The sequence below is a fragment of the Conger conger genome, chromosome 3 (assembly GCF_963514075.1).
Source record: "Conger conger chromosome 3, fConCon1.1, whole genome shotgun sequence".
Classification (NCBI taxonomy): domain Eukaryota; kingdom Metazoa; phylum Chordata; class Actinopteri; order Anguilliformes; family Congridae; genus Conger; species Conger conger.
Window position 1 is genome coordinate 81,746,577 of NC_083762.1, and position 15,105 is coordinate 81,761,681.

At 39.8% G+C, this 15,105-nt stretch overlaps 1 protein-coding gene across 1 annotated transcript; it reads right to left on the reverse strand.

Annotated features, from left to right (window-relative positions):
* Nucleotides 1-5,530: 5,530 nt before the first annotated feature.
* Nucleotides 5,531-14,009, reverse strand: LOC133124943 (uncharacterized). Its single transcript, XM_061236543.1, has 13 exons — nt 13,880-14,009; nt 12,603-12,790; nt 12,166-12,306; nt 11,837-11,969; nt 10,940-11,138; nt 10,586-10,727; nt 9,273-9,416; nt 8,656-8,714; nt 8,151-8,326; nt 7,626-8,026; nt 7,411-7,507; nt 6,925-7,096; nt 5,531-6,246 (listed from the first exon to the last, which is right to left on the reverse strand). The coding sequence occupies exons 1-13, from the start codon at nt 13,997-13,999 to the stop codon at nt 6,098-6,100; spliced, it is 2,121 nt and encodes a 706-aa protein (XP_061092527.1). The 5' UTR covers nt 14,000-14,009; the 3' UTR covers nt 5,531-6,097.
* Between the last annotated feature and the right edge of the window lie 1,096 nt (nt 14,010-15,105).

Consider the following 15,105-nt stretch of genomic DNA (forward strand, 5'->3'; position numbering starts at 1 on the left):
GGAAACGACAGAGTCCAAATCTCCAATTTGTCGAAAAACATCTTCATGAGGGAAAATATGGGTCACTTTTCTAACACGAACTTATGAGCAGTAAATCATTGAAAATATACAGACATACTTAACATTTGATTCACATTCTCTTCTAATATTATTTTCTAATATGCAGACATACTAAACATTTGATTAATATTCTCTTCTAAGTGAGTAAATGTACGTTGCATTCTTTGCATTCTTTGCTCTCATTTAAACACTTTTCACTGTGGTTTCTCGCGTTTTCATAAGCTCAGCTGTAATTAATGTTCTTGGTTCATTTGATTTGCTAACAAGCAGCGTACATGTGATATATTGATTATAAGCCACTTACAACATATAGATACACTTCTGGCATGAATCATTAAGAGTTTTGGAGAAACCAGCTGTACAGGCATATCAGACATCTGCCCCGGTTTCATATGGGTCACTGTGTAATTCTAGCACAATTTAGCAGTTAATCAGTTTGAAACTATACAGGTTACATATCAAACTTTAATATGGATATATTGATACACTTTTAGCATACATCATCGACAGTTTTGGAGGAACCAGCCTGCTCATCAAGGTGGAGTCTGATTTTGACTTGTGATTGTTTATCATGCTTTTAGGAGGGAGATCTTTTGTTCTGTGAATTTTCCCCTACATTAGCCTATATCGTGGTTCAATGTCAATAAGTAATCGAGATATTACATATGAAGCACTACATATTCACAAAAGTATCGCTAGCTTGCCGATGCAGAGCCTATTACACACAGCATTAAACAAATATGATTGACGTCATTGCAGAGACGGAACCGGAAACGTGACCCCGGAGAATTTGTTGCGACACACGCAGTTCTTGCCAACAACCCTTCTCCCCTTCCTGCGTCGCCGTGCAATTACATCACCAAAACGCTAGTTTTCGTCATCATTATATCGCATAATCATTTGTGATTAACTGTGTGGATCTTACTTCCGTTAAATTAATGGCGGCTGAAAACAGTCTTTCTTCCGCCAAACTTACAAACTGACAGTGGTGTTCAACTGAACTGAGTGGGGTAAGTCATGCAGCTAATTGTTCCGGAGGGCAAGGAAACAATCAAATGCAGAAAATTGCAAATGCAGTAAATCTGAGCTTTCTGCGATCAGATCACTGCTGAATATTAAGACCAGTTTCTCCTCAGCCAACTCCCATTTTGATACATTGTATGAGTGTTACTATGGTAACAAATTTGAAAAATGTGAAAAATAAAAAATTTGAATACCGTAATTTTATTAAAAAAGTGAAACTTTCATATATTCTAGATTCATTACACACAAGCCTTTTTTTGTTCTAATCTTGATGACATGTCGACCTTCTGAAAAGTATGTTAATTTTTGCACTCAATACTTGGCTGGGGCTCCAAGGCAATCAGCCTGTGGCACTGCTGAGGTGTTATGAAGCCCAGGTTGCTTTGATAGCGGCCTTCAGCTCGTCTGTATTGTTGGGTCTGGTGTCTCTCATCTTCCTCTTGACAAAGAGAATCTATGGCACAGGTGTCAAACTCCAGTCCTGGAGGGCCGTAGTGTCTGCTGGTTTTTGGGATTCATTGATTGGCTAAAGAATCCACACAAGGCCTTAATTGACTGCTGATTGCAAGGAAACCCCAAAAACCTGCAGACACTGCGGCCCCCTGGGAATTCAGTTTGACACCCCTGATCTATGGGGTTCAGGTCAGGCGAGCAAACCCTGGTCAGCAAACCAGTTACTAGTAGTTTTGGCACTGTGGGCAGGTGCCAAGTCCTGCTGGAAAAGGAAATCAGCATCTCCATGAAGCTTGACAGCAGATGGAAGCATGAAGTGCTCTAAAATCCTCTGGTTGATGGTTGTGTTGACTCTGGACTTGATAAAACACAGTGGACCAACACCAGCAGATGACAGCATCACTGACTGTGGAAACCTCACACTGGACTTCAAGCAACTAGGATTCTGTGCCTCTCCACTCTACCACTCTGGGACCTTGATTTCAAATGCAAACTTTAACTTTCATCTGAAAAGAGGACTTTGGACCAGTTATTTTTCTCCTTAGCGCAGGTAAGATGCTTATTTTTTATTTTATTTTTATTATATATATTTTTTATATTCCCACCAGCACCACCCCCCTCTTGGGAGGTCAACTTTATTTTTAATAATACAAAAACAAACATATATACATTGGTAATTTTGAGGGAGAGAGAGAGAGGGAGAGAGAGAGTGGACATCCTGAAAGATGTGTTGAAGATGTGTGATACCTTTTTGTTTCCATGAAGTAAAGGAGAGTGGTGTTTTGTTAATCAAGAAGTCAGGATTGTGCCATATTGGAGTGTATTTGCACGGGGTCATTGTGAATTTAAAGATTTTGTTCATTTTCCACCAGGCATTCAGAGTTGTTGAAATGACAGTGTTTTTGAAGCAGTTGTGGCGTTTTATAGAGGCACTGAGGAATGGTAGATCGGAGATGGAAATTTCTTTACATTCTGATTGTTCTCTTTCTATCCATGGGTTGTCCTGTTGGTTGGGATGAATCCAGTTTGTGATGTAGTTTAGCTGGTTTTCCAAATAGTATTGATAAAAGTTTGGGGCTTCCAGTCCTCCTTGAGTTTTGAGTTTCTGTAAGGTAGAAAGTTTGATCTGGGGTCTTTTATTTTTCCAATAGAATTTAGTTGTGATGGTGTTTAATGAGGCGGCATGGATGGTGCAGTGGGTAGCACTGCCGCCTCACAGCAAGGAGGTCCTGGGTTTGAATCCCCGTCAGCCGAGGCCTCTCTGTGCGGAGTTTGCATGTTCTCCCCGTGTCTGCGTGGGTTTCCTCCCACAGTCCAAAGACATGCAGGTTAGGCCGATTGGAGAGTCTAAATTGCCTGTAGGCATGAGTGTGTGAGTGAATGGTGCGTGTGCCCTGCGATGGACTGGCGACCTGTCCAGGGTGTATTTCTGCCTTTTGCCCAATGTATGCTGGGATAGGCTCCAGCCCCCCTGCAACCCTGTTCAGGATAAGCGGGTTCAGATAATGGATGGATGGTGTTTAATGAACTAAACCATTTTGTGGTGGGCTGGGTTGGAATCATTCTGAAGAGGTAGTTCATTATTGGTAGTATGGTCATTTTTACAGTTGCTATTCTGCCAATTAGAGATAGTGTTAAGTTTGTCCAATGGTTCAAATCATCTTCAATTGTATTTATTAACGGAATGAAATTAAGGAGGAACAACTCTGACAGCTTGGTGGAAATATTCATACCCAGATATTTTATATTGCTAGTGAAGGTGAGGGGTGAGTTCTGAGATGTAGCATTCCAGTCGGCACTATTTATGAGTAAAATGGTTGATTTTGTCCAATTTATAGCAGGTAAGATGCTTCTGATGTTGTCGCTGGTTCAGGAGTGGCTTGGCACTAGGAATGCAACACTTGTAGCCCATTTCCTAGACATGTCTGTGCATGGTGGCTCTTGATGCACTGACTCCTGCCTCAGTCCACTCCTTGTGAAGCTTCCCCAAGTTCTTGAATTGGCTTTGCTTGACAATCCTCTCAAGGCTGCGGTCATCCCTGTTGCTTGTGCACCTTTTCCTACCACACTTTTCCCTTCCAGTCAACTTTCCATGAATATGCTTTGATACAGCACTCCCAGTTTCAGTAATGACCTTCTGTGGCTTACCCTCCTTGTGGAGGGTGTCAATGAGATGTCAATGACATTTCTGTATTATAAATCCTTTTTTTGATTCTGTAATATTCTAATATTTAGAGATACTGGATTTTTGATTGAGCTGTCAGCCGTAATCAGTAAAGATTAAAACAAAAAAAGGCTTGAAATATTTCAGTTTCAGTGTAATAAATCTAGAGTATATGAAAGTTTCACTTTTTAATTAAATGACGGAAAAAAATGTACCTTTCCACGATATTCACTTTTTCTTAGATGCACCTGTATTTGGCCACTTCTGGTCGAACGGAAGTTTCTATTCTTTATTTTTTGATCACCACCTATTTAAGTATCAGGCCCATATTTGTGTGACTGTAAGATAACAAATATCTATCACTGCCAATATTTATACCTATTTTACAGTGCTAGTTATAAACTATAAGATGATAATTGTACATATTGGGTCTGTGAATGCATGTTGGCATGTAAAGCACTGTTTTTAATTCAGATAATGGAATATTGTCTTAATAAGCATCTTGGCATTACTCTCCCTGTTACCTTCACATGCAAAAATAGTTAGGTAGATTGATATTGTTCCAAAATCAGTTCTGATTTATTCTCTGATCTAGCAACCATAGTTTTTTGCTAACCAATGAGAAAATTCAACTGCAGTACATGTGTGAATGCAAAGGGTACATACCCAAATGAGACAGTATTTTCCTAGCAACCGCCAGTTCTCACAAGACTGGTGTAATGCATGCTGTTTGTCTAAATAAAAAAAAATTGAGTTTGTTTTAAGTGAGAACTGCCATCAAATGGAAAACAGTAGTATAAGTTTGTTGCTGGTCCTTGGTAATGGGGTGGTGTGTCATGGTCCTCACAAGATTATGAAAACATGTGTGTGTGTGCGTGTGTGTGTGTGCGTGTGAGTGTGTGTGTGAGTGTGTGTGCGTGTGCGTGTGTGTGAGTGCGTGTGTGTGTGTGTGTGTGTGTGTGAGTGTGTGTGTGCGAGTATGTGTGCGTGTGTGTGCGTGTGTGTGAGTGTGTGTGCGTGTGTGTGTGCGTGTGTGTGTGTGTGTGTGAGTGTGTGTGCGTGTGTGTGCATGTGCGTGTGTGTGCGTGTGCGTGTGTGTGCGGCGGAAAAGTGTGCTGGGAAGAGCCAGGCAAAGAATGAACAAGGAGTCTTCTCTTCTCAGAGGTAAAGCTCACAGCCAAAGTAAGGTAAAGGCAGAACTGAATGTACAAAACACACAAAGGCCACTTGAGGTAAACAATTCGGATGAACAGAACAATACTGGCGGCATGGATGGTGCAGTGGGTAGCACTGCCGCCTCACAGCAAGGAGGTCCTGGGTTCAAATCCCCGTCGGCCGGGGCCTCTCTGTGCGGAGTTTGCATGTTCTCCCCGTGTCTGTGTGGATTTCCTCCGGGAACTCCGGTTTCCTCCCACAGTCCAAAGACATGCAGGTTAGGCTGATTGGAGAGTCTAAATTGCCCATAGGTATGAGTGTGTGAGTGAATGGTGTGTGTGCCCTGCGATGGACTGGCGACCTGTCCAGGGTGTATTCCTGCCTTTCGCCCAATGTATGCTGGGATAGGCTCCAGCCCCCCTGCGACCCTGATCAGGATGAGCAGGTTAAGATAATGGATGGATGGATGGATAGAACAATACTGCCACATAGTGCCCAATGAAGAAAATAACAACATAACAGCAATATTATGATTTGGGGATGATTATGATTTCTTTGTTCGGGGAGTTCCTGAATCAAAAATCAATCATTAGTTTTCAGTCATTAGAATTAATCTGGAATGGCACAGTACATAAACAAATGACTAATCACATGACATGCTGATGATATGCGCTTTATTAATATTAATCAAATACTCACTACATCCAGGTCCTCATTTGTTTTCTAAAAACAAAGCAGACCATCTACACAATCAATGCCCCAAATGTTTATGACACACCAAAGAGAACAAGAAGGCTCAGTCTTAACAATGGAAAAAGCAACCCATGCATATATATTATACATAGTTAGCAATGTTTCCATTAAAATGTGAAAGTGAATTAAACGTGGAGTACTTGTAAATTGAGCTGAGACCTCAACAAAAAAACTGACTTCATTAACAAAGTATTTTAAATGTCCTATTTGTAAGTAGAAGGCATTAGCCTAAAGTGCTACTGGGTCTGGATTTAATTGTGAATCCGGCTGGTGAAAATCATGCATTAATCTTGTTTTAAGATTTTATCAGCTGATACTACCCTAATATTAACATGCATCCCAATGTGTTTGCATATGATTTGTAATTGCAATTGCAATTGACTGTGGAACTGAAATTTTGTATAATTCTGTACCTGAAATAAATAATGTGATTCAAGGTTTTATGAAATCTAACTTGGCTTTTATTCAGACAAATCTGTGTTCACTGCCTCAGATTTCAGAGGAGGGAACTAGATTCTCGCTTGACTTCTTTATCTTGTAGACCACCACTGCACACACAAGGGCCATGGCAGCCAGGAAGGTTACAGCCAGGACATTCACGTTGATGTTCACACTGGAAATACTTGAAAAACGGAGACCTGAAACAGAAGCCACAAACAAAGTCATTTTCTAAAAAGCTCAAAAGCCCTGGAATTAATGTTGAAACTACCCAGCGTTCAGTGAGAGCTTGTACGTTAGACTGTTTTGTAGGTAAAGGTCCTTTTCAAATCTTACGTTTTAGTGCAAAACACAAACCACTTTATTTTAGACTCTACTGCTACTTGGGTGAAAAAACAACAACCATTTCAGCAGCTTTCAATTGGGTGAGCACAATGTCAACCTTGACAAATCACAACTGAGCTATCCTTTTCTTTTTCTTTTTTCATTTTGCAGTGTATCTATTCATTTTAATTCAGCCATTAACTAAACACAAGCTGCTTGTTTAGATTATTACCTTCATATTCTACTAGTAAACTTGTGCATTAGCAGATCAGAGACAACAGTAATGCTTCTGATATTTCTAATAGCTGACACCCATTGGCGATGCTGGAGTGGATCCATGGGCTACAGGCTACATAATCTGCTCATACCCTTCACTACATGAGCCCAGCTCTCTGCCTCTCAGCCACATCATTAGGACAGCCTGTATGCAAATGTCTGCATTGCTCATTCAGTTTAGGAAGCTTTTATCATTCCATATTTCTTAATAAGGTTGTACACGTTGCCGGTATTAATTTCAGAATCATTTAAATCAAATAGTGTCATCAAGTAGTCACCTTCATCATCGGAGCTCCTCTTCAGCCGCAATGGGCCCTGCATTATGTCGTGTCTGGCAGTCTGTCCAGGCACAGATCTCTTAGCAATATGGCTCTGACTGATGCACCCTTGTGCACACCTTGTGTTAGGATCTCCAGCCAGACACAGCATGACTGAGCAGCTCATGTACACCTACACCACAAAAAACATTCATTCATCGGTCATTCACTATTCTGTCATATATAACTATTCTGTACATCTTTCTAATTTGTGCAATAAACAATACAAAAATAAATTATGTAATGCATATCAATGCTAACTCTATGGTGGCAGAAATTGTAATCTTGTTAATCTGTTCTCTGGATGACAGATGCTGAGCTATTTAGACTGGTGTTGAAATTGCAAATACACCCTATATTTGAATATACATTTGCAAATATCTAAAGTTTGACTGCATGTATCATGCGTACTTAATAACAGAGTCACAAAAAATAGTGCAATATTACCTCAGTATGCAGCCCAATGAATTTGAACGCTTGCATTCCAAAGCGGAATTGATTGCTCTGAGATGGATATACTTGCACAGTTTTATCCATCTTACAGCTGGAAAAAGGAAATTAATTGATGTACATTACATGTAAATTACACTTCATACAGTAATTCTATTGATGGTAAAATTATTTCCATTAAATGTGCAGTTACAAATCCACAAATTAAATACCCATTGTCAATGATGCTGTAAAATGTGGCGTGGTTGGGGCCATCTTCTGGGGTGGCTTTGCAGGACTCCACAAAGAGCACGGTGTTTTGAAGGGAAGATTTTGATTTTATTTGCATGTAGATCATTTCCTTCAGCCTTACTTCGATGGGGTAAGTAAGGGGGTCCACATTTATGTCATAATGCTGACTGTGGAAGAACTGGAACTCAAAGGAGAACTTGCCAAAGCCATCCTCCGTGTACACCATGGCACGTTTGAGTGCCTTGAAGTATGTAGATACACTCCCCTTTTTAGTGAAGCTACATGAGAAATCAATCTCAATGTCATCTGTCCTGGTAATGACAGCACCAGCTTTTTCTACCTTCCTAAGTTCATTTCTGAAGGTGACATTTTCACCTGTCCCCTGCAAAAATGAAATAAAAAACATTTTAATTGTACCATTTACCCATAATCCATTTTCCATCTTTAGCATGTAGCATTTCACATTTATGCTGGAAGAAGTTTCAGTGCAAATGAAAGAAAGTCACCTCAGCCACTGTTCCACAGCCGTCCAGGGGTGTGATGGCGAACAAATGGGTGTTATTGAAAGACACTGCACATGATGGGTCGAGGAGGCTAAAGGAAGTTCCATCCAATCCCTGGACTAAGGACCTCTCAGCTTCAAGCATCATGGTTGTCTCCGTGCAAATCACATTCCTTTCACCTAGGTTCCACAACATTGTGTCTTAGTATATTAAAGCAATTGAATATTTTTTCAGACAATATTCTAGCAATAATTTATTTCACATTTTCGATGATATCTCTAACGAATTGTATAAGATTAGAGAGACATTTTGACATACTTTGAGATGCAGAAATTAATGAAATCCATTATTGTTCATTTTTGTATTTTCTGAAAGACCGTTGGCTTCCTCCAGGATGGGAGGGACATATGGGCTGATGCCAAAATTTGTTTGTTTAAAAACTTTGTTTTAAAAATGATCGGAGGTTACAGAGAAACATTTTTTTAAATTCATGAATTATTATTTTTACCAATTTTAGGTTTAACCTTCACGATGACACATCGCATCGTTGAATGGTAGAAATCCCCCCTACAAAGGAAAAATGCATCCATCAGTCCATATTGTATCATAAATATACATGTAAAGAAATTATAAGACCAATACATTTAAAAAATGCTAATGATACATAGCAAGCTTTATTGCTGAAAGGGTGTAAGGTCCAAGTAAACAAAATATCTACAAATACATTTCCCAGAAATGTCTTTAACTGTTATTAAAGGGAATGGTTAAGGCTTTTAATATGTGTCATTGCCGATGAAAGGTTAAAGTTTGTTTATTTTTTTATTTTGTATATTGACAATAGAGCAAACACAGTTACCCATTGATTTTCCATTTTTAAGAAAAGCCCATAGTATAAGATTATCAATGATGAATTTGCAGTAATGAATGTATATGTGACAAGGTCTATTTTTTCTTTGATGCACAATATCGTCAACCTATGAACAGCAAGCAGGAGTTCATAAACTTCCAAGTCAGTATGGTGCCAGAGACCATAACTTTTTTTGATTTCCATCATTCATAGACATTAAAATAATTTTAAATAAATTATGAATCCAGGAGAAAGAAGAGCCCAGCATGCAGACTTACCCACTCTGGGACTCTGCACTGAAGCAGACAGGAAACTCGTCACCCACTTCTCTTTCTGTTGGCGTCCATTTTGTGATAATTTCATTAGATCCAGTAAAGGTGTTACTGATGCCTAAAGGCCCAGTCACCACTATGTCAGTCAGCCTGTAATGGATAAATGACTATTAGTAGTATTAATAGTAATCACTGTTGATATATTATTTTCACAACAGTTTCTTTCAGATATCTCACTGAATTATGACTGCATTTCAACAGTGTTTCAGATAACAACTGCTGTGTTTTCCTGCACTGTCCCCTGTAATATTCTACGGGAAGTGACCATCCATCCATTATCCTAACCCTCTTGTCCTGAACAGGGTCGCAGGGGAGCTGGAGCCTATCCCAGCATACATTGAGCGAAAGGCAGGAATACACCCTGGACAGGTCGCCAGTCCATCGCAGGGCACACACACCATTCACTCACACACTCATACCTATGGGCAATTTAGACTCTCCAATCAGCCTAAACTGCATGTCTTTGGACTGTGGGAGAAAACCGGAGTTCCCGGAGGAAACCCACGCAGACACGGAGAGAACATGCAAACTCCGTACAGAGAGGCCCTGGGCCAACGGGGATTTGAACCCAGGACCTCCTTGCTGTGAGGCGCCAGTGCTACCCACTGCACCATCCGTGCCGCCGGGAAGTGACCAGACCATGAGATCTGTGACGGGAGATGACAACAAATGACTCTTCAATATGTTAGCAAAGATTTCCAGATCAGAAACTACTTGTCTGACTCTTGCTTTTGCTAATTGTATGTATGGAGTTCATTGCTTATCGGGAAATTAATGGTAAATAAATTTTATATAGCACCTTTATCCAAAGCGCTGTACACTCAATGCTTCTCATTCACCCATTCATACACTCACTCACACACCGACGGCGATTGGCTGCCATGCAAGGCCCTGACCAGCTCGTCAGGAGCATTTGGGGTCTTGCTCAGGGACACTTCGACACAGCCTGGGCGGGGGGATCGAACCGGCAACCCTCCAACTACCAGACAACTGCTCTTACTGCCTGAGCCATGTCGCCCCTAATTAATACATGGACGCTGTGTTTGTGCATCCTCTGGTGTCTTATGAATTTCCATTCATTAGCAGAATATTTATTACATGTTATGGAGTTTATAGGATGTTTGTAGCTTATTTCATCTCTGAGATGTAGTGCTGCATATGAATAGGTAATAGGTTATTATTCCATATTTAGAGATTATTTTGTACTGTATATGGGATTTATTACTGCCTGCCTGCCATTTTGCATTCAGCTGTCTTACTGTGACTGTTGAGCCTCTGCAGCAATGTAGATTTCCAGGGGCTTGCCTACTGGGGCATTCAAGATTTCTCCATCTTCTGGACTTGGGTCCACAAGAGCAGGTATGAGCAAGCCTTCAGTACAATTCACCAATGACGGCTTCACTAAAGTACATTAAAAAGGAAGAAAATTAAACACTCTGTTAAACCCTACACAGTGATTAAATTCATTTCCATGACCCCTTTAAAGAGTATTGACAGTTTAAATACTGGACTGTAAAAAGTGAATTAATCACAATCACGTTATTATTTGCAGAGTGTTTCATGATGAGATGTACATTACATAACCTACACATCATATACGATTGAAAACTCACCCTTGATAACAAATTGTAAAGGAATCTTGCTTATTGGTGTTACAGAGCTACTGGGAGTTGAAGGCAGTGGGTGTTTTACTGTTTTAGTTCCATCAGAGTAAGATAGCCAGATATCATTTGTGGGAAAGTCCTCCACAACAATTTCAAACACATGGGTACCAGTGGCAGCATTGCCACGGTAATGCAGCTCACAGGTCTCCTACCGAAAACAATGTAATTTTAGCACCTGTAACTTAGGTGACAAGTAATAACATTATTTTATACTATTTGTACAATATCATTGATGTCTGTATAGTTTATGTAAAGAATAATCCACGATGAGTCTTTAACAACCACCTAGGAGTGGATTCTAACAATGTCTTTTATCAATATGAAAATATAAACAGGGCTCATAAATGTTTTGGGCAATTCGCCCTCAATCACTTTTTTTTGCCGGCATGAACTAAATTGTCTTGGGCCACACATTCCACATTGTAGACTATATCACACAATTTAGCCAACATTGCCAGCTTGTCTATTTTGTGCTGGTGATGGCTAGGTAGCTAACTACTAAAACTAGCTAGGCTACTACTGATTAAACTTGACCTGGACCAAACATTGAATGATTAGTCTATACAAATGTAATCACCCCCTAGCATCCAATCAGAATCGAGTATTCACCCAGACCAAAGTATTACGAAGTAGTAGCTACTATACATATTAACTCAAATAGCCACGCATTGCAACAGTGGTATGGAGAAGAGAATCTCTGAACACACAACACATTGAATCTTTAAGTGGTTGAGCTACAGCAGAAGACCAATAACTCTAATGAGTAAGTATCATAAGTACCTAATGATGTAATAAGAGGGCATGTGTGATAGACCATGTTAGTTCTAGTTTCTTTCATATACTTACTTCATCCAGGTGGAATTGTGCGTGGGAAGCACACACACTACAGTCACCATTATTTCCAAATCTACATCTGACCTGGTCTCCATCCTGGTCATGACTCAACAGTTTGATTGTGGCAGGGCAATTTTTTGCAAGACTAACAAAAAATAAAGAAGCATGTGCATGTTGATAAATTCTCCTAATTGTAAGCAAGGCAATATCTTACTTAGTGGTGGTCAATATATAGATTTCTGTGAAATCATCAATAAAACATCGAACCATTAATGGTTCAAATCAACATATTGGTTTTCATGTTAAAAGATGAGTTGATTATGTTATAAATATTACAATACCTGATAACCGGCAGGATAGTCATTAGTGGAGATCTGTTTGAAGCTCTTGTGTCTGACCTGATTCCCAGATCCACATGTGACACCGCCTTCCAGTTGCCAGAATTAGTGTGTACATTGTGCACCCAGCAACATGAACCGTAGCTGTAAAAGTCACATCATCCATGAATAATCTACATGCAGTGGTTCTGTGTAAATAAAGGCTCAAAATCCGACCTTTTGAGCAAATACTGCCTTCAGCAATTGATGGTGTACCGATGGCAACCATGTATACGCCAACTCACAAGTGTACAGGCTGAAACTTTAGACCTTCATTTAAAATGAAAGCAGAGGCATGAAGGCCAATATAATTATTTAACTACATTCATAAGTCATTGTCCATGTCAGTAGTCTGCAATAGGTAGGTAGTAGGTTTTTAGATAGACTAATTATGGACTTACCTAATTTCAAAAGGCTTGTTCGTTGTCACGTTAACAGTCAGGATTCCCTCATTTTGACAAGCCTCAGTTCCACTGAATACAGTGCTAATTTGAGTTGAAGCAACGACCCCACAGTCCCCAGTGGAGCAGCTCCAGGGGTTACTGAGGCTACAGGAGCCCAGGAAGCTCTCCTTGAACCGCAGATCCACCTGCAAAGCAATGACTGTTATGACTGTTATGTTAATGACCGGGAATCGAACCACGATTACTCTTTTTCTGAGGCTTATCCATGCGCTCGTTAGTTATTCTCTTACTGTATGTTAGCCCATGGGCTAGTTAGTTAATCTCTGACTATATGTTAGCCCATGAGCTAGTTAGTTAATCTCTTACTGTTTGTTAGCCCATGGGCTAGTTAGTCACTCTCTTTCTGTATGTTAGCCCATGAGCTAGTTATTTACTTTCTTATTGTATGTTAGCCCATGAGCTGATTAGTTACTCTCTTATTGTATGTTAGCCCATGAGCTGATTAGTTACTCTCTTATTGTATGTTAGCCCATGAGCTAGTTAGTTACTCTCTTACTGTATGTTAGCCCATGGGCTAGTTAGTCACTCTCTTTCTGTATGTTAGCCCATGGGCTAGTTAGTTCCCATCTGATTGTATGTTCACTGATGGGCTAGTTTTTTTACTCTCTTACTGTAGGTTTACCCATGGGATAGTTACGTATGTACTCTTGCACTGCTAATTAAATAACTTGTTAACAATGTTTCAAAAACCACTGCGTTTAATTAATTCCATCATTATTTAAAATATTCATGCATGTCATTTTATTGATGCATTATTTCAGTCAGGATCCCCTCTTAGTGAGAATTCCTCGTAAAATAAAGAGTAAATACATAAAAGCAATATAAAATGTATAGATTTGTATCACATTTGTATCACAAACTTTTTGGTTATCTGCATGTTTAAATGGAGTTCACGCCTCAGGTTTGAAACCATAGACCACAGATCTGCATTACAAATGCAACAGTTAATCCTTATTTCATTTGTTTGGAGCACTACTCCAGTTGTAATGCAGTTCTGTGGTCTAGAATCTGTCTTTTAACGCCAACTAAGCACACTGCAATTGACCTAATAAGGTGATAATTTTGAGCAACTGGGTCCCAGTCAAGCAACTTGGCTATAGGCTGCCCCTTATGATGATAAAAATGACAATGATAATAATAGGAATAATAATAATAATAATAATAAAATTATTACTATTATAATTATCATTATTATTATTATTATTATACCCTACCTGGTAGAATCCGTTTTCGCATTTTCCCTTTGGGTAGTAGTCAATATGGATACCACCGTAGTGCGAGCAGAATGTGCCAGTGATCATAGCCAGGAGTAGCAGCAGTGTGTGGGGAGCCATGCTGACTGAATCTAAGTTCTCAATAGTAACCAATGATATGTCATTCAGACTCATTTATAGTCTCTCAGCGCATCTGAATTCCACAACGTCACCTGTGGAATGAGGAATTCATCATCACTTCTGTTATATAATCTGCAATACATCTTAATCCCTGATTCATGCAGTATTAATTATGAATGGTGTGCATTGGTGGAAAGCAGTGGAAGCATGTAGATGAGGAAGAGCAGTGGTCCTAGCACTGAGCCCTGGGGCACACCCTGTGTGACCAGGGCCAGGGGTGATTGTTAGGTGGCTAATTTGCAGCTGGTTATAGGCTATTTGCATATGTTTACGGTCCATAGATTTTTTTAAACCTGAAGCATTCCCCCCCCTTACCAAAGAAAGAGCAGCATGCGTTCCACTGAGGGGTGTGCTGGGCCCTCTGGCTCTCTGGATCTGAGCCCAACTGGCCCCATCAGCAGGGTAATCCTAATCCTGTGACTTTAGACTTTAGTCCTCACATGCTCTCACACCCGTGTTACATAATTGTGTTCAAAACGACTGCATTAGTTGCCAACTGTATTTATGTTATTAAAATTGATTACGACAGAGGACCTGCTGCTTGGGTGGGGTCACATTCAAAATAGTTTTGCTTTATGTGTTTAGTTTGGGCAATCGATATCTTGGTTGAATTCTGGAATAGGTGTCTCATGTTGACCTTTTTGTGTGTTTTGCCTGGATGAAATGCATTTTATTTCACCCTATTTTGTTTGGGGTAAATTTTACCCTATCTAGGGTTGGAAATCTCATAGAAATCAGTTAACCTTGTTTCATATTGATACTGTATGATTTTTCCAATTTTCTAATTTGGTGGGATTAAATGGTAAACATGCAATAAACATCCTGCCATCCTAAATCCTGTACCAACTTTGCATACAAATGTGATGTGTGGGGTTCTTTTGACCCTCTGTAACTGTATAAAATGTAAGAAAATATACAATCATTTTTATTTTTATCTCAGATTTCTTTGCAGATAATTGTGGTGGCACGTACAGGTGCCAATTAATTTGGTAAACAATAAGAAGGTGACAACCATCCATCCATCCATTATCTTAACCCGCTTATCC

Excerpts from the sequence above, each read along its gene's own strand:
- LOC133124943 (XM_061236543.1), bottom strand. The coding sequence starts at position 13,999 with ATGGCTCCCCACACACTGCTGCTACTCCTGGCTATGATCACTGGCACA. Across the intron at positions 12,791-13,879 it reads GCGAAAACGGATTCTACCAG|GTGGATCTGCGGTTCAAGGA; the intron begins GTAGGGTATAAT and ends ATTGCTTTGCAG. Across the intron at positions 12,307-12,602 it reads AACAAGCCTTTTGAAATTAG|CTACGGTTCATGTTGCTGGG; the intron begins GTAAGTCCATAA and ends TGACTTTTACAG.